The 20,749-nt window shown below is 39.7% G+C and overlaps 2 protein-coding genes across 12 annotated transcripts in view; one reads left to right on the plus strand and one right to left on the minus strand.

Annotated features, from left to right (window-relative positions):
- RAD52 (RAD52 homolog, DNA repair protein) overlaps positions 1–20,749 on the plus strand; it is a 493,030-nt gene that overhangs the window by 90,289 nt on the left and 381,992 nt on the right. The window lies entirely within an intron of this gene.
- ERC1 (ELKS/RAB6-interacting/CAST family member 1) overlaps positions 1–20,749 on the minus strand; it is a 402,974-nt gene that overhangs the window by 76,147 nt on the left and 306,078 nt on the right. For 8 of the 11 annotated variants that reach the window (XM_084878772.1, XM_084878773.1, XM_084878770.1 and 5 more), the window contains one exon: positions 6,104–6,202. In XM_084878772.1, coding sequence (XP_084734898.1) covers positions 6,104–6,202 — 99 coding nt within the window. Of the gene's footprint in view, positions 1–4,604; positions 4,672–6,103; positions 6,203–20,749 lie in introns of all 11 variants that reach the window. The other 3 variants (XM_084878765.1, XM_084878766.1, XM_084878774.1) reach the window with 1 other exon arrangement.

Genomic DNA, 20,749 nt, shown 5'->3' on the forward strand with positions numbered 1-20,749 from the left:
ACACCAATCAAAAAGGATTTATGCACCTCTATGTTCATAGAGGCATAATTCACCATAGCTAAGATTTGGAAACAACCTAAGTGCACATCAGAAGATAAGTGGATTAAAAACTGTGGTACATCTACACCACATGTGTCAAACACAAGGCCCGCGGGCCAAATCCAGCCCGCCAGGCCTTGCAATGTGGCCCGCACCGCGCTGTCATCACTGCACTCCGCTGTCAGTTTATGACATTGTCAGTTTATGACTGTTCAGTAAACCATTTGGCCCGCGATTTAGGCTGGATTTTAGATTTTGGCCCCTTCTCTGATTGAGTTCGACACCCCTAATCTACACAATGGAAAACTCGCTGCAGTAAAAAAGAAGAAATTCTTACCATTTGCAACAGCATGAATGGAACGGAAGAGCATTATGCTAAGCAAAATAAGCCAATCAGAGAAAGATAAATATCACATGACCTCACTCATTTATGGAATATAATGAACAATATAAACTGATGAACAAAAACAGATCCAGAGACAGAGAAGCATTGATCAAACCGTCAAACCTCAGAGGGCAGGTAGGGGAGGGTGGGGGAAGAGATCAATCAAAGGACTGGTATGCATGCATATAAGCCTAACCAATGGACACAGACACCAGGGGAGTGAGGGCATGAGCGGGGACAAGGGGGAGTGGGGGGGGGGGGGGGATAAGGACACATGTAATACAATGAGGGCATGCGACGGGGGTAGGGGAGGCTGGGGGAAGGTCAATGGGGGAAAAAAGGAGATATAATTACACTACATGTAATACTTTAAACAATAAAAAAAATTAACCTGCAAAAATAAATAAATAAATAAAAGGTCAAATTATTCCTTGCCTATTGTGTCAAAAACTAGTCCTGGTATTGGTCCAAATGATTTAAACTGTTGGTCTAGTAAACAATTTGGAGCATACTGGTAAAATATTCTAATTCACCACCCCATTCAATTGTACAAGATGACTTAACAGTTCCCTTCTACAGATATATTCTCTAGAGACTTAAGAGACTACCATTGTAGTACTAATGCAATAGGATAATTTCAGGATGCTTTAATTTGATAAGGACAATCCAATTAGGATGAACAATAAAAGGAAATGCCCAAAGAAAAAGAGAGTTCGTTTAAAACACTTGTCCTAAAAGCTTGTATTAATATTTACATAACCTCTAATTAAAAAAGAAATGTTTCAAAACATACTGGTCCAAATCTTGTTTTGGGATGCTATAGTGCTGAGCTAACAGGCAATGCAACACATTTCCAGATTTTAGTCAGTGAAATAGTCTTATACCAAAACCAACTGCCAAGTCCCTGGGCAGGTACCTCTTTCATTTGTGTGGTCTGGCACCAGTGTATTCAGTCTCCATAAGATGAAGCCAAGAAAGAGCTACTATGCTCCAGGTTCCTCTTTATGGCTATAAACTACAGGTTATGAAAGGAAAAGTTTCTACCTGAAGGATGTTAAATTAGCAGATAGGAAAGATTTCTGAATTATTCTCAGCCCCCTTTTATTTAGCATAACATTACAGGAGCCAGATCCTATAACTTAATTATGACTTTCTTTTAAATTCTCAACATTTCTCAACAGGTCTTTTGCTTCTAGACATTTTTCCCTTCTCCCCTTTCAAAACTTCTTGTAGTAGAAATGATGATATTAAGCTAACAGCTAATTAAGTCTATGCTATTGGTTTCAATGTAAACTTTACTGTTTCTTATCTGAATTTCATGAATTCAGAAGTTAATTATCTATATATTTAATAAGAGCTTGCTCTCTACCAGGCATTGTTCTAGAATCTAGATGATGGAATACAAAAGCAAACCTTCTAAGTTCCTGTCCTCATGGGACGTACATTCTTTTGTAAGGGTAAAACAAGAAAAAAGAAAACTCCATTCAATTCAATTTAATTCAAATTAATCTCTTATATGTTGAAGAATTTTTTCCCTTGGAAAAACACCTTGAATTTTATAAAGAAATGACCTATAAAAGAAATTTAGTCACTGAAACTTTCTTTGAAAGAATGTACTTTCAAGCAACCCTCCTAAGATACATAGAATGAAGCTAGTATTACTTCAAGCTAGAAAAAGTGAGTCTTTCTTTCCCCTCAGCCTACAGAAAATCCATGTGAAATATTTTTATGTTAAGTTTGATAAGGTAAATCACTAATTTGAAAAGTAAATAATTTTGTTAAGAAAATCTGTTCTCATTACAGCTATACTACCCTGAATGTGCCCGATCTCATCTGATCTGGGAAGCTAAGCGGGTCAGGCCTGGTTAGTAGTTGGTTGGGAGAAAATCTGTTCTCTGTAGAATTAGTAAAGAAATAGGTGAAGGAAATTAGATTGCCAAGTCAAGACTTCTGCAGGGAGCACTCACACACTTCTTTACGTACAACCTTATATTTATAGCTCATTTTAGAAAATTTGAAATACTGTATCGTAGAAACACCAGCTATGGCCTACTAATTATAACTGCAATGTGTTAAACCAATGGCAATTAATATTTTGATGAAGTAAGATCAATAGTGCATAATTAAAAAAACAAAATCGGTAGCAATTGAACTCTGATTAAGAGTTATTCTATTATAGGAAAAGAGAAAAGAAAAGGGAAACTTCAAGAATAAATCTATTTGAAGGTTTGTTCATTTTTCAGTCTTCAGGTAAAGGTACCTATGGGCCTTGTTTCCTATAACACTAACATTTTCTTCTGATTGGCTAGAAAAGGGTGTTCAACTAAAATATAATCCTGTCCATGTTCTTGTATATGCAGGAGTTGTTTCCTGCTAAGGCAGGCCAAGAAGTTTGTATGTTCTGTTAAAATAAAGTAGGCAGGTTCATTTAGAGGAGACTGGTGAACTACATCCAGTGAATCCAGGGAGTGTAAGTCCACCAATATTTGTGAACTTATTAATCATAATAATTATTATTATTTTTCTTATCAGATTGCTTTATTTATTTATTTTTGCATTTTAATTTCTTTATTGGTTGAGGTATTAGGATTTCCTTAGTCATACCTCCAGGGTGTGGCCCCACATGCTTCATGATGACAAATAACTACCCCTCTATGATGTAGACTAGGTAAAGAGAATTAGCACATTGGTTTCTAAGCTTTAGCTTTGTCTGGCATGCAACCTTCTAACCCAAAGAGCTTTTTGGTTGGTATTGTGATTTCACCTTTTTTCAGGATGAAATAATTTGAAAAGCTTCCCATCTTCACAGTATATACCCTATTTCCCAACTTACCTCATCATCCTTCTTGGCTGTTTGCTAGTGAGAGGTCTACACATGTCCCCATCATTTTGAGAAGTATAACTCCAAAACACAGACTTTCCAAGGAGAACCAACTCCAAAGGAGTGAGATCACTAATAAGCATGGGCAGTGAATCCAGGGAGTGCAAGACCACCAATATGTGTGAACTTATTAATCATAATTATTATTTTTCCTAAGAAAAGGATTTCCTTAGTCAAACCTCCAGGGCATCACATCAAAGGGAGATAATGCTGCAGCTGGACTATGTTTTCCAGCCAAATTGCTCAGAAAGGAGAATCTAGACAGTGTCCTGGCAACTGTTTGACTCAGCAGCAATCCATAATAGACAGAAAAATAATTCTTTAGACTAACTTGTTTAAAAGGCTTTCTTTACTTCTTATTTTTAAGGACAGTTTGAGAGTGATGTCAAAATGCTATGGGATAACGTTGGTAGGCACTCTATAAGAATTACTGACCCTGGAAATTCAGAACATCTATATATTAATATATAAAAGCCTAAGCAACTGTAGACCATTCAACCAGTAGTTAAGATGTGCACTGACCACCAGGGGGGCAATACAGAGGCATGGAAACATGGAACAGATTGATGATTCTCAGAGGGAAGGGGGATGGGTGGAGGGTGGGAAGAGATTAACCAAAGATCTTTTATGCATACTAGAGGCCTGGTGCACGATTCGTGTACTGGTCGGGTCCCTCGGCCTGGCCTGTGGGAATTAGGCTGAAACCAGCAGTCCAACATCCCCCGAGGGATCCAGATTTTGAGAGGGCGCAGGCCATTGGTGCAAAAATCCATGCATCAGGCCTTTAGTTCTTCTATAAGTAGAAACAAAAGGTTGTGGTTCACAGTAAAAATTGCTTAAAAAAACAAACACAACTATATATTTATATTTAATTATCACAAAAATATCCCCAATCTATTCGCAGAGTTCTTGGTCAATTTTCTATTTCCAATTTGATGTAAATCTCTATAAACTTACCAGGACACTGTAAAATCACTCTAGATAGAATATTTTATTAATAAACTCACAGCAGGAGAAATTTAGTTATATGCCCTGGAAGTTTTCCCAAAATGTATTTAAAAATTATAAAAGTGATTATTAACACACATGAAAAAAAAAAATCCACAAAACCCAAACCCTATTATGCCAGAAGCATAGCAAGTCACACAGGAATTGTGAAATGAGAAACCAGAAGGCACACCAAATGATTTTATGAATTACAGAGAAACATGATGTGAGAATGATTGTGCAAAAAACAATGAAAGCAAACAAACAAACAAACAAAAAACATTTCTATAGTTAAGGAAAGCTGTTTCTCACCGTTCTGAACAAAATGGCTGAACTAAGATCATCTGATTGGCTATGCCCATATACCCTCCTCCTCATCCTATGGGGAGAGAGATGACGAAGGGAACAATGCCCCAGAGCAGCATGGGAATGAAAAAGAGTTGGTTAGTATTTAAAACAAAGACATAAGCATAAGTAGTAGAAGAAAATGGACTGCAATTTCTTGACTGTTTCTTCGTTTGTTGTTACACTTCTATGCTTCCTACCTTTCCAAGATGTTATCTCCATTCCAGGGCTTGACTGGGCAAAATTATCAAGTTGGAGACTTTTATTATTTGCCTTTTTTCAATCTTTCTCCATTTTTGTTTGCCTCTCACTACTCCCAGGCATACAATCACTTTTGTATTTATTAGCAAAACCTGTTTTAAGGAAAGGATCTAATAATACTCATCTTGTATACACTGGCACACATTTAATCCCAGGTGTCCAGGAGCAGGCAGAGAAAGCATAATGACTTCTTGGCAGAACAAGACTGCTGACCTCAGGCAGACAACTTTACATTTTGCCTACATTAAAGATAGGCTTGCCAAAAATATAAGGTTCAACTCAACTGGTTTAGTAAATGTCATCTACCTTCTGAATCTTAGAGAGAAAAAAAAAGCAATGTGGATATTATTGCTGCTTTCATCTGCAATATTTCTTCTTCTTCTCCTAAGATAACACCATGGCCATTGTTTAGTAGAGATGTTTAGTAGAGAAGTTTCATTCAACTTTTGATCATATGGACATAATTATTTAACTATTATTTTACTCCCTCCTCAGCTATTATTTTTAAGATTGTGATGGAGATGTTGAAATCTGATTTTTGGCAATGGGACATGAGGTAATCTGTTCACCACTCTCCCCCATCCATCATTTTCAAGATCTTGGGAGAGTTCCATTTTTAAAAAAACTACATAGAGTTGAATATGGTTCCCTTCAGACTCATCAATGCCTCTTCTGCATTGATGAGAAGTGGAAGGCAACAATTTCCTTTGAAAATGACATATACTAAAGGGATCCACCAAGGTGATGGAGTGAAAAAACTGTTTCAATCTTCATATTTAATAGATGATGAGCAGAGACTTTAAAATTTGCAATTAAAGAATAGCTTCCTTTGCACTGAGTTGTGCCTCATTGAGCTCACAAGACTCTTATTTTCCTAATAAGGCATTATTTCTTTAGTAAGAAAAGCAGGATTGTTACAAATTAGTATGCGCCTTTGAGAAGATTAAGTTTTTTTTTTTCTCAGCCAAATTCAAGGATTCTTTATTGTGTTCAAATTTTTTACTACCTCCTCTTAATATATTCAGAATCATCTATTATCTTCCTGTACAGAAATTGAATGTGTTTTTAAAAAATTGATGGAATTTTTAAAAACTGATTATTTTTCTAATCTATATCCTAGAATCTGTAGCACAACAGTACAAAATACATAAAAATAGAAGCATATCAAATTTTTTTTTTAATAAAACATTCAAGAGCAGACTTACCTGGTCTGGGGAGGGTTTATGATTGGTTTGATTGGAATGAGAGGATTTGAAGTAGTCATCCTCATAGTTGTCGGCCATTAACTTCATTCGATTTTGTGTCTAAGAAGAAATGATTCATAAGGTTACATTTGGATAAAAATTCTATGACACTGTAAAGTAACAAAGGTCTTAAGAACATCATAAGAAAGGATAAAACTAATCCTGTCTGAAATAAAATAAACAGAATTTCTGAGGATACTAGAGGCCCAGTACACAAATTCATGCACGGGTGGGGTGGTCTGGCCAGTCCAGCCCCAATCAGGGTGGATCAGGGCCAGACCTGTAGGAAGGAGGAGACAGCGGGAGGCTGGCCATACCCCACCCATGCATGAATTCATGCACCAGGCCTCTAATATATATACACATATATATCCTATCTAATAAAAAAGTACTATGCAAATTAACCATCACTCCACTATACCCTCGAGCCACACCCACAAGCCAACCAGGAGAAAGTATGCAAATTAACCCCAACCAAGATGGCTGCGGTCACGGAGCGAGAAGGAGGCTTGGGTTACCCGGGCAATAGAGGAAGCCAAGCTTTCTGCACACCCTGGCCTGCTTTGATCTTTGCTCAAGGCTACAAAGTTTCAATTAATAAGTCCCAACAAAAATGGCTGCAACCACGGAGCAAACAGGAGGCTTGGCTCCACTCAAGGCTACAAAGTTTTAATTGTAGAAGATAAAAAAATCCCAGATACCAGGGCCTCTACTTGAGTGGCCAGGGGATGTGGCCCACCTGCAAACACCACAGGCTCCTCGCCCAGGCTGCTCCACACCCCAAAGGAATCCCCACCCTGATCTGGGACATCCTTCAGGGCAAACCAGCTGGCCCCCACTTGTGCACCAGGAATCTATCCTATCTAATAAAAGAGTAATATGCAAATTGACCATCATTCCAACATACAAGATGGCTGCCCCCATGTGGACACAAAATGGCCGCCACAAGATGGCCAGCAGGGGAGGGCAATTGGGTGGAATCAGGCCTGCAAAGAGGGCAGTTGAGGGCTATCAAGTCTGCAGGGGAGGGCAGTTAGGGGTGACCAGGCGGGCAGAGGAAGGGAAGTTGGGGGCGACCAGGTCTGAAGGGAAGGGCAGTTGTGGGGGACCCAGGCCTGCAGGAGAGGGCAGTTAGGGAAAAACTGGCTGGCAGGAGAGCTCAATCAGGCTGGCAGGGGAGTGATCAGGGGGTGATCAGGCCAGCAAGCAGAAGCGGTTAGGGGCAATCAGGAAGGCAGGCAGTCAAGGAATTGGGAGCCAGCAGTCCTAGATTGTGAGAGGGATGTCTAACTTCCTATTTAGAATCAGGCCTAAACAGGCAGTCAGACATCTCTCAAGGGATCCCAGATTGGAGAGGGTACAGACTGGGCTGAGGGACACCCCTCCCCCCCATGCACAAATTTTGTGCACTGAGCGTGCGCTCATGCACACACACGCACACACACACACACATACTGAGTGACCAGATTATTATACTTTCAGAGATCATTATTATACTTTCAGGGGACATGGGCGGTTGGCCTGCCTGCTTGTCAAACTCCTGGTCAAGGGGACAATTTGCATGTTAGCCTTTATTATATAGGATATACATTGAGTGGCCAGATTATTATGCATTCAGAAAACATAATAATCTGACCACTCAGTGTATAAAAGCCTAAGCAACTGCTATGATCAGATGACCGGCTGATAGCTATGACACACACTGACCACCAGGGGGAAGATGCTCAATGCAGAAGCTGCCCCATGGTGGTCAGTGTGCTCCCATAGCCAACCTCCTGTAGCTGGCCAATCTCCTATAGTCCCTCCCCCTGGCCAGCTCCAAATGCCAGCCAGGCCAAAGGACCCCACCCATGCACAAATTCATGCTCCAGGTCTCTAGTGTTATTATAAGAACTATTTATCCTTTTAGTTTTTGTTTTTTTAAATATATTTTATTGATTTTGTACAGAGAGGAAGGGAGAGAGATAGTTAGAAACATCGATGAGAGAGAGTCATCAATCAGCTGCCTCTTGCACACCCCCCCACTGGGGATATGCCCGCAACCAACGTACATGCCCTTGACCGGAATCAAACCCGGGACCCTTCAGTCCCCAAGCCGACACTCTATCCATTGAGCCAAACCGGACCCGGCTATTTATCCTTTTAAACAACTATTTCATTTTGAGAATCCTATATAATAAAAGACTATTATGCAAATCAACCAAACGGTAGAACAACCAGTTGCTATTATGCACACTGATCACCAGGAGATGCTCAATGCAGGAGCTGCCCCCTGGTGGTCAGTGCACTCCCATAGGGGGGAGTGCAACTCAGCCAGAAGCTCTGAGCTGGGCTCATGGCTGGCGAGCGCAGCAGTGGTGGTGGGAGCCTCCTGCCTCTGTAGCAGTCCTAAGGATGTCGGACTGCCAGCTTAGGCCCACTCCTAAGCCAGCAGTCGGACATCCCTATGGGCTCCCGGACTGTGAGAGGGCACAGGCGGGGCTGAGGAACCCCCAAGAGTACATGAATTTTGTGCCCCGGGCCTCTAGTATTATATAACATACAGACCATAAATATTAGGAAAAGTTATCATTATCTATAATGAAATGATTATGTACCTAGAAAATCTTAGACAATGAACTGAAAAACCTTTTTCACCTATTACAACTTACAATAAAGTTCAGTAAGGTGATGAAACAGAAGCTACACATATAACATTCAATATCTTTTCTTTAAACCATCAATAATTCAGGCTTTAAAATGAGTCAAAGATTTTGAAATCCGCTTCTTTAACCCTAGACTAGAAGAGAATTATTACCATTGCTGTTTCTTTTCAATGTTTACCATAAAGGAAACAATTCTATGTGATTGGTTACTTTAAGCCCCAAATACATGAATATATATATAATTAACATTACACATAATTAACATTTTATATATATAGTTTTTTATATGTATATAGAAATGCTATATATATGTAACATTTTAGAAAATTCACTTTTCAGAGCAAGCAATTCAGAAATACAAGGTACACTATACATAAAATCAAACAGTAATATATATTGCACTAATAAAATATTGTTATAAGCTGAAGTTTTAAAGGTACTAGAAATAAACTTGATAATACATGATTTAAATATTTCACTGTAGATAATATGAAAAATAAATCATGTGTATCCCTTTAATCAGTGATAATCACTGTTAATATTTAGGTTTATTCATTCAGACTCTTCCTATGAACATAAAAAGTAGCATGCTGTTCTGATTTATTCTATTTCTGCTACAATATGGCATTTTTAAAAATTAAGATATCTTACAGTATATTTTGATATCTGGTAGCCTGATGTCCTTCCTCTCCACTAATTCTGCTTTAAATTTGATTGGGTAGTTTCTTTACTAGATGAATTAAAAAATTTCCTTCTAGTTCCATATAGAGATTTTTCTTTGGTATTTTTTCATGTAATGATGCCTGGGTCTGAATTTGAGTTCTATTTCTTACCTGCTATGTAAGCTTGAGCAAACTACTTAAATGCTTTTAACTTAAGTTTTCTCATCTTTAAAATGAGAATAACAATACTTTTCCCCCATAAGACTGTTGAGGGCATTAGTCAATTGACCTAACACAAGCACTTAGAAAACAGTCTAGCAAAATATCAACATCCAATAAATTTTATCTATCACCATCATTATAAACATTTTTATGTCACTAAATATTATTCTAAAATCTAATTTTAACTAGCTGGAGAGCGTTCAATTGAATGAATGTTTGAATTCCATGTTATTGGGCATTTAGTTCTTCATATTTTCACCTAACAATATATATACATTTCTAAGCCAGTTCCTCATTTCATTATAAAATTAAAGCAAAGAAAATATATATATAAAATTATGTGATATCAAACTATATCTTGAGATAACTTACAGTGACACTGAAAATATGTAGGATAATTTTCTTATGTCATGTGGTATTGTGATGACAGATGGAAAGTCTTATGCAAAGCAGCTTGAAAAAAGAGGAAGGACAGGGCAAAGCAGTGTAATCAGAAAGTGAGCAAAATATCTGCACATCATTCATTTAGTTAGGGACTTTTCCATTTGACTTTAATAAGTATGTGCAGCAAAAGTATACTTGCCTAGTTATTTTCTTAGTACATTATGCACTTAATCTTTAATATCTGATTTCTAAGTTAAAAAACTTAAAAGAACTAATAAAGCACATACAAATCCACCTTCAAGGCAGAATGTATTTAAAGTATTTCGTAGGAATGAGTATGAAAGCCTCCCAAAGAAACTGATCACATTAGACAGATAAGATCAAAGATCACTCATCTGATCCATGTAAGTGAATGAAGAAATAATCATAAGAAGTTCTCCATTTTTTAAAAAAAATATATTTTATTGATATTTTACAGGCAGGAAGGGAGAGAGATAGAGAGCTAGAAATGTCAATGAGAGAGAAACATCGACCAGCTGCCTCTTGCACATCCCCTACTGGGGATGTGCCCGCAACCAAGGTACATGCCCTTGACCGGAATCGAACCCGGGACCTTTCAGTCCGCAGACCGACGCTCTACCCACTGAGCCAAACCGGTTTTGGCATAAGTTCTCCATTTCTAAAATACATGAAGATTATCAAAGTTTAGTGTTCCTAGATCTAGTATTCAGAAATTTGGTGTGAAGCCTGTGCTCTGCATAGTCATGAGGGTTAAGCACAGAGCATTAGGTATTATACAGATTGTGTAAATGACTCTGCTTTGAAGGAGCTCTTGTACCATTCTCTTCTTAAGATAAGGCCAACAAAACAAGCAAAAGGAGTAATTCCTTCATGTTTTACTGACACAAAAGGTACTTTATGTCCAAATATTTTCCTTCTTGAACCATGCCATGTGCATATGCAGATAGTGGAACTCCCCTTGGTCAAATGACATAAAAAATGATTGTCTGAAAAAAGAGAGAGAGAGAGAGAGAGAGAGAGAGAGAGAGAGAGAGAGAGAGAGAGAGAGAGAGAGAGAGAGAGAGAGAGAGAGAGAGAGAGAAAACTTGCTGAGATAAACTTCTTCAATTGTAAATGCATATCTGTATATATGGGTGTACATATCCTACCAGAGAAAAAGGAGTTTACTGTCTCATCTGTTAATCTTTTTTTTTTTTTCTAAGACTAAGATGCCAATGCTCAACCAAAGTGTTACAGAAACTATATGTCACAGAAAAATACTTAGTTAAGCTGAGAAACAGTACATGTCAGCATTGAAAGGTTTGGATTCTGATCAGTTATCTAGTTGTTCACTAATCTTTGCTTTTCAGTTTGTGATAGTGCTATTAACCTACCTTAGTAAGTTTTAGAAATAATTATACTTAGAAATACTCTGAGATTTTTTGAAAAACACACCATTAATACATGTTAACCTTAATAATTTGAATTATTTCCAATTATAATAATATCTAAGAAAATATTAAAATTATATCCATATACATTTGTTAAACCTGGAATAAGTTTATTCTAGTGAATTTTAATTAAGCTTTAATTTGTTACATTGATATTTGACATACAGAATGAAAAAAAGCATAATCCCTATTAATTTCAGTTATATGAGCCAGATTGTATTAGTTATAAATTTAACAAAATCTCAACAAATGACCTTTATTTAAAACTTTATTTCATAAAAAAATTAACTTTTTGAGTTGTTTCACATGCTTGTCATTTTATACATACTTGATTGAAGATTACCTATCTAGCTTAGAAAGTTCCCTTTCCATTTGTTAAACAATGGAAGCCTTGGGAAGAGCTCATGAGAAGCAGTGCACTAGGAATAGGACAGCAACAAGATTAAAAAAAATAAATAACTGATAAATTTAGCTCAACAGCTGTCACAAACAGATTACCTTTTCATTCCATTTTATTACCTAAACTGGAGTGTTAGGTCTACAGTAAAAAAAAATGTGTCTTCTACTGATTTTGTTTTGATTTTAAATAAATCAGTTTGGTAGTTAAATTTTAGTCCTGATTAGTATTTTTAATTTACTGATGAAATCATGAAACTTATTATTCTGCAAACACTTTCTATTATGCACCAAGCAATGAAACCATCTCAGCTGCAGCAACCCAAAAGCTGACCAATTCTCCCCATAATTACCATGTTATTTTTAAAAACTTTATTATTACTTTGAATATTTTGTATATTTACATAGTATAAGAGTCTAGGCAGTAAAAGTAAGTCAACCTCCTAATCTTGACAGTTCCACTACAAGGGGCTTACCACAGTTACCACTTTCTTGCATGTAATTCCAAAGATTTCCTGACATTGCATGGTTCTATAAGTGTACACACAACAAATATTAGCATATTCTAGTCACTATTCTACACTATTTTTTCATCTAAGTACATCTTAAACAATCTTCCATGTAAGTAAATAAATGGCTGCCTCATTTTCTTTGCTAATGCACATTTAGGTTATTTCTAATATTTTACTGTTAACAAACGATGCCATAAGAGTAATCTTGTACAGAAAATATAAAGTAGAAACTAAGTAAAATCATGTTATATATCACTTTCTCTAAATAATAGCTTTTCCCTAATATGAAAAGCCTAAATTTGTTTGGAGTTGTTATAAAGTCCAGGTCCCTAAGATGTACCGGGTTCGACAGTAAGGTAGAAGGGTGTGAATGAAAAGAATATCCATATTTCTAGTGGACTTGTACTTAATTGAAATAAAAAACAATGAACAGCCGAAACCAGTGTGGACTGAAGGGTCCCAGGTTCGATTCCGGTCAGGGGCATGTACATTGGTTGTGGGCACATCCCCAGTGGGGGAGGGGGGGGAGGTTGCAGGATGCAGCTGGTTGATGTTTCTCTCATCGATGTTTCTAGCTCTCTATCCCTCTCCCTTCCTGTCTGTAAAAAATCAATAAAAATATATTAAAAAACAAAACAAAAAACAATGAACAATACTAGCTAATAAAAGAGTAATATACAAATTGACCATCACTCCAACACACAAGATGACCGGCCTATGTGGTCAAAGATGACTGTACCCATGTGAAAACAAGATGGCTGCCACAAGATGGCCAACAGGGGAGGGCAATTGTGGGCAATCAGGCCAGCAGGGAAGGGCAGTTGGGGGGGATCCAGGCCTGCAAAGGAGGGCAGCTGGGGGTGCCAGGCCGGCAGGGGAGGGCAGTTGGGGGGGAAACAGGCCTGCAGGGGAGGGCAGTTTTGAGGGATCAGGCCTGCAGGGGAGGGCAGTTGGGGGCAGTTGGGAGGGCAGTTGGGGAGGACAGTTAGGGGCAACCAAACCACAGGGGAACAGTTAGGTGTTGATCAGGCTGGCCAGGGAGTGGTTAGGGGGTGATCAGGCTGGCAGGCAGACAATGTTAGGGGCAATCAGGCAGGCAGGCAGGCAGGCAAGCAGTTGGGAGCCGGCAGTCCTGGATTGTGAGAGGAATGCCTGATTGCTCGGTGGGATCAGGCCTAAACATCTCTTAAGGGGTCCCAGATTGGAGAGGGTGCAGGCTGGGCTGAGGGACCCCCCTCCCCCACGTGCATGAATTTTGTGCACTGGGCCTTTAGTGATGGCATAAAATGTATATAGCTGTTAGAAAATGTACATTATTTAATATGGAAAGGTCAAATATATTCAAATATACTATGTGTACTTTAGTAAATAAATAATGACACATGTGTATATTAACTTCTCACCATTGACAAAACATCTAAGAGTTGTAGCTACAGGCTTGGTTTACCAGCCTATAAAAGGTTTCTTAATCCTTCGATGAAGACCTAAAGCAACACCAGATTAAATCACTATTAAAATTATTATACTTGTGCAAATAAGAATATGACAGAGGTAGTTTGTGAGGCTCCTTAGGAATAAGAAGGTGCTCTCCTAAATTGTTCTATTATTTCCTTTACCTGGTTTCTTTTTATCAGTGTCACATATTCATAACGAAGAGACATACTGAGCAGCATACATCAAAAACATCACCATGCAGGGAGCACTGTGAGCCCCTCTCTACTTCCCCAGGTCTTCTTCCCATTCAGGTATAACTCTCACCTGTTCGGGCACTTCGTTTGTATAAGGTTAGGATTAATGATCAGGTTAGGGTGAGGGTTAGGGCTGAGGTAAGTATAGGTTTATAGTTAGGTATGAAGTTGGGTATAAGGTTTAGGTTAGGACTAAGGTTGTGGTTAGGTGTAGGGTTAGGGTGAAGGTTAGTGTTAGGGTTGAGGTTATTGTTAAATTTAGGGTTAAAGTGATGGAGAAATTAGGTATAGGATTAGGTTTAGAGTTGACGTTAGTTTTAAGATTAGGATAGGACAGGTGTTGGCAACCTGCGGCTCCGGAGCCGCATGCGGCTCTTTTTGTTAAGTGAAAAAATCCTTTTTCTGCACGATCCGGTATATAGCATTAAGGTAAGAAACAATATATGCAGTGTTATATTTGTTTTAAATGTCGCAATGGTTTTGCGGCTCCCAGGTTTTTTTTTTTCCTTCGAAAACAGGTCCAAGTGGCTCTTTATGTCTTAAAGGTTGCCAACCCCTGGATAGGAGTTGAGATTACCATGAGGTTTAGGGTTAGAATTGAGGTTAGGGACAAGGTTGAGGTTACAGTTAGTGTCCACCTGGTAGTTCTTATCTCCATGAACGTAGTCATTATTCACTGAGTTGCTCAATCCAAAAATCTCAGAATCATTCTTGACTTCTACTTTTCCAATAATATCTACATCCAATCAAGCCACAGAGTCCTACTGAGTCTGTTTCCAAATAACATTTAGCCTTATTTCTAACATTCTTTTTTGTAACTTACATGCATTTTTTTTTCCATCACCATTTTCCCCCCTGACTTCTGGTGAATAGATCAACAAAATTTTCATTTAGCCCTTTCCTTACTTCTATTTCTATTACATTATTGTTTACATGTAATAATTAGCATGTTTTTTTTAAGTTGATAAATCCAAAGTTATCAGATATCTGCAGCAGTCAGAGCACAAAAGCCTGTGTCCTCTACCCGAAGAAGTCTAGAAAGGAAAAAGGCAGTTTAGCAAGATAGCAAAATTTTAGGTAATAATCATTCTATTCCAAAGACCCCAGAAAAACTGGCCTCACTACCACAATGGCAGCAGAGGTGAGCTGAGATTTCTACGGTCACAAATTTTCCTGTCCCTAGGGAAGGGCATCAGAGGAAGCCAAGGAGGAAGACAGGGCTTTCACCCACAATCGACCGTAACAAAGCCTCCCCTTCACAGTGCCAGTGGATCAAGGGTGGATAGACGGTGGGTCCTCCCTTGGGAATTGTCAGAGAAAGCCACAGAGTCAGGACTTCCACCTTTACACAGCAGCAAGGAGGCCACCCCGAACTCTCCACCCACGGTGTTTGCAGAGGTATTCCTGCCCCTCCCTGGCAGGGATACATCAGTGGATATCTAGTGGGAATAGAAACTCACACCTCTGCCTAGGAATAATAGGGGGCCCCACTCCTTGGGTGTCAACAGAGGCCAAGTGGGGAATCTGAACTTCTACCTCCATTGATAGAAGATGAAGATGAAGCAGCATCTTCCTCTTTCCATGCTGGGACGGGAAAGAAAACCAACTAAAACAGAAAATTTAAATAAGATTCAGAGTTGTATAATACAATACCCAAAATGTTTAGGTTTCAGTAAAAAAAAAAAAAAAAAGACTCATCATAGTAAGAACCAGGGAAATCTCAAACTAAATGAAAAAAGACAACTATGGTTAAAGGCACAGCAGGAACTGCAAACATTTTTATTTTTTATTTTTTACCAGTAGGGAGGTACCTGGGAAACAGCTGATTAGCTATTAAAGCTGTCCTGTACTGGGTCAGAAAAAGCCCAAAGGTATGTTCTAGCTGCTTTCTTCCCTGTCACATGGGCCCCCGTCCACCATCAAGCCTTCTTTCGCCCCCTTCCCATTCCTGTATGGGTTTAGGAAGTGGAGGGTTGAGTGTGTCTGAGGAGGAACCTCAATTCATATCAGCAGCTTCTAGAAAACACCTAGGTTAGGAGAACCTATCTCAGTCTGTTTCTGTAGCAAGCTGACCATGCTTAATCCACAACTGGATTCATCTAATTATCCAAAACTAATGTCTCACCATAGTTTTATTTTGGTGGTAAACTTCTACTTCCTAGAGAACCAACAGTAGTTCTGGACTTCCCAAGAATGTTCAAGTGGGTACTTTAACTTTCTTGTTTTCAGGTTAAGAAAAATTCTTTCTTTGTCACACATGCAACTCCTTCCTATTTAGATTAATGATAACAATAAATATTAATTCTATTTCATATAGTTTCTTGATATGGAATCTACTCCCAGTAAAGATATTGTTAAGACTGTATACTTTCACTGAATTTAGGCCAATGAATGAGAGCCAATGAATAGTCAACTAGGCTCCTACATGTGTTTAATGTGACTTAATAGACAGTTTGGTTTTGGTTTTAGGTTTGCATTTTGGGTACAACTGTAAAGAAAATGTATGCATTTAAACACAGGACTATCAATTCAATCTCTTAGTATATTTGTGATGAATTGACTAATTAAAAACTACGGAGGTTTGGAATGTGCACATTCAAAATTGTTTTTCAGAGAGCCAATAGTTTTAGATTTGAGCACTAGTAGCTTGCAATTTTATACAAATCCAAGAAAAACATCATAGCAAATTATGTTACCACTAGTGGCCTGGTGCACGAAATTTGTGCATGGGAATGGGAGGGGTATTCCTCAGCCTGGCCTGCACCCTCTCCAATCTGGTACTCCTCAAAGGATGTCCTACTGCCAATTTAGAGGGATCGGGCCTAAACTGGCAGTCAGACATCCCTCTCGCAATCCGCGACTGCTGGCTCCTAACCGCTCACCTGCCTGCCTGCCTGATTGCCACTAACCACTCTGCCTGTCTGCCTGCTTGCCCACAATTGCCTCCCTTGCTGGCCTGCTCACCCCCAAATACACCCCCCCCCCCCGGCCTGTTTGCCCCCATCTTCCCTCCCCATTGGCCTGCTTGTCCCCCTGAGGGCCTTCTCACTCCAAACTTCCTTCCCCATTGTCCTGATCACCTCCAAATGACCCCCACTGAAGGCCTGCTTACCCCACTGGCACCCATGCTGGTCTGCTTACCCCCAAAGCCCCACCTTCCAACCAGCCTGATCACCCACAACTGCCCTCTCCTCTTGGTCTCTAACCACCTCTACCTCAGGCCTGCCACCATGACTTTGTCCAGAAGAACGTCCAGAAGGTCTCCTGGAAGGTCTCCAGTCTAATTAGCATATTACCCTTTTATTAGTATAGATAGAGGCCTGGTGTACGGATGGGGGCTGGCTGGTTTGCCCTGAAGGGTGTCTTGGATCAGGGTGGAGGTTCTGTTGGGGTGCTTGGACAACCTGGGTGAGGGGCTAAAGGCTGTTTGCAGGCTGGCCATGGCCCCCCCCACAACCCAAGCTCCCAGCTCCTTCTTGGACTGGCTGGAAGCAAGTATCTGGGATTTATTTATCTTCTATAATTGAAACTTTGCAGCCTTAAGCGGAGGCCAGGGCTGGCCAGGGCAAGCGGGAAGCTTGGCATCCTCCATTGTCAGGGGAAACCCAAGCCTCCTGCTCGTTCCAGCTCCATGGCTGCTGCCATCTTGGTTGGGTTAATTTGCATACTTGCTCCTAAAGGCTGGTGGGAATGGCTTGTAGGTGTAGCGGAAGTACAGTCAATTTGCATGTTTCTCTTTTATTAGATAGGATTGTAACTGTTTCAGAGTCCCAAAAGCCCTATTCAGGAACATGACTGGCAATTTCATAAACTGTATTTTAAGCATTCTGTAACTTTGAAAACCAACTACCATGAATACTGTTTTAGTACTAAAGCTCAACAATTTATGTAGTTAATTAAATTCTTATAATTTGTAAAGCTTTTGAAATACAGGTAGAAAAAAACCCCTTGGATCTCCGGTATAATAGATGTTCATTTTTCAACAGTTACTATTTTCTAGTAGCTCTTCAGACTCTCATCTTTATGAACTCTTCTTGAGAATGCAAATTTATTATTTTTTAAATTAAAAAAATTATGGTATCCAAAATCTATCTTATTAAATGCTGTGTAATATTTTAGGGGCAGATATCCTAATATATAAAAAAGCAGGAGCTGTCATGACCAAAACAACTGGATGGATGACCAAACAGCAGGCTGCGTGGGGCGACAAGGCGGGCAGAGGGGTTAGTGAGGGACGACCAAATGACTGAACAGCAGACTGCGTGGAACAACCAGGCCGGCAGGGGGGCAGTTGGGGGAGACCAGGCTAGTAGGCAGGGCAGTTGGGGGTGACCAGGTGGGTAAGGGGGAGCAGTTAGTGGTGACCAGGCTGGCAGGGTGGCAGCAGTTAGGAGCCAGCAGTCCCGGATTGTGAGAGCAATGTCCGACTGCCAGTTTAGTCCAATCCCTGCGTGTTCAAGCCTAAACCAGCAGTGGGACATTCCCCGAGGGGTTCCAGATTGAAGAGGGTGCAGGCTGGGCTGAGGGGAACCCCCATGCATGAATTTCATGCACCAGGCCTCTAGTATGTATACAATAGTAATAGTATTTTAATACCAGAATTATTTGTAAGGGTAAATTAGGGTTACTAGCACATAGGTCTTCAAACTTGGTAGCTTAATAATCAGCCTATCTGATTTCAAATACTGAGCTTTGAATCAGAACTCTTTGCCACACCACTATTCATTAATCCAATCAACAATTTCTAATATAATTGTTGAAATAAGAAGACATATAAGATGGGGAACAGATTTTGACCTGTCAAGATTATAAATTAATTAAAAAATTGAGAATAATCCTTTATGGTAATTTATATATTTTCACTATAATTTTAAATAAAGATTGATTAAAATACTATTTATCATGGGAGAATTATGAGATCATTAATAATATGGCTGAAGGCTGAAATCTCTAACCAAATGCACACAATAATGGCAACACATTTGGTATAGTGATTAGCAGTGTCAACACTGAAGTGATATGAATTGTTCAGTCACTTACAAGCAATGTGACTGGGCAAATTATTAACTCTCTCAGACTCTCCTCTGTAAAATGAGGGTAACTATACTTCAATGGACTACTGTGAAGACTAAATGAGTAATTCAGTAAAGTACTCAAAACAAGGCTTAGCTCAATAAATGTTAGATATTTTCATCTGTGAGATGACTAATGTCCTAAATACTGTTTTCTAGAAAGGCACGTAGTAGTACAGATGATTCAATTTAGTCATGTAAATTGCCCATGTAAAAAACACTCAGTAGTAGCCAATGTAGTTTATTTAATGCTAGAGGCCTGGTTTACGAGGGAGGTGGTGTCCCTCAGCCCAGCCTGCACCCTCTTCTATCTGGGACCCCTTGAGGGATGTTTGACTCACAATCCAGGACTGCTAGCACCCAACTGCTCGCCTGCCTACCTGCCTGATTGCCCCTAACCGCTTCTGCCTGCCAGCCTGATCACCCCCTAACTACTCCCCTGCCAGCCTGATTGATGCCTAACTGCTCCACTGCCAGCCTGTTTGCCCCTAACTGCCCTCCCTTGCGGGCCTGGTCACCCCTAACTGCCCTTCCTTGCAGGCATGGTCACCCCTAAATACCCTTCCCTGCATGCCTGGTCCCCCGCAACTGCCCTCCCCTGTAGGCCTTGTCCCCCCCAACTTCCCTCCTCTGCTGGCTTGGTCACCCCTAACTGCCCTCCCTTGCAGGCTTGATCACCCCCAACTACCCTTCCTTGCAGGCCTGGTCCCTCCCAGCTGCCCTCCCCTGCTGGCCATCTTCTGTACACATGGGGGCAGGATCTTTGACCATATGAGGGCAGCCATCTTGTGTGTTGGAGTGATGGTCAATCTGCACATTACTCTTTTATTAGACAGGATTGCTCCTCTTGTGCTTGAAAGCAAATATAATTTAATTCCATATTCACTTTTAATAAGTATCCACATTAGTTCAAAAGAAATCAAAAGAAGCTGTAAGAGTATGTTTTGTGAAATATACTTGTCTAATTCCCACCAAGAGAAGTTTAGTGGGGGAAAGTAAAACCACCCTGAAACCAATCTTTGTAGATTTATGCTTAATGGGATCCTCAGACCAAGGTCAATAAGCGCAGGAAACAGTTATAAATCATGCCACCTGAAAGATCTAGAAGACGCAGAAAAAGCAGATACCACAAAAACCCAGACACAGACAATAGTATGGTAATTGCCAGAGGAAAAGAGGGTGGGGGAAGGTAGAAGAGGGCAAAGCAGGGATAAATGGGAAGGAAAGAGACTTGAATTTGGGTGGGAGTGCACAATGCAGTGTGCAGATGATACCTTATTGAGTTGTACACTTGAAACTAATAAATCCAAGAAGAAAAAAGAAAAAGCAGTAGAAACAGGAGGGGCACAAGCATAGGGGCAGGAAATCTAGGTTGATTTATTTGCATTGAGACAATTCAAGAAGGATCAGGAAACTCAAAAGATTTATAAATTCCCTGTGGCATCATAAAAGGCAGCAGTCTGACAATAGGAAGGGCAAGTTAGATTTGATGCTAGAAAAGAAGGGAAGAAAGAGTCTTATCAAATTTTTGTGAATAATTTTCCTACATCTGGAGTTGATGACAAAAAAGATGGA

The sequence above is a fragment of the Pipistrellus hanaki genome, assembly GCF_964339955.1.
Source record: "Pipistrellus hanaki genome assembly, chromosome: 3".
Classification (NCBI taxonomy): Eukaryota; Metazoa; Chordata; class Mammalia; order Chiroptera; family Vespertilionidae; genus Pipistrellus; species Pipistrellus hanaki.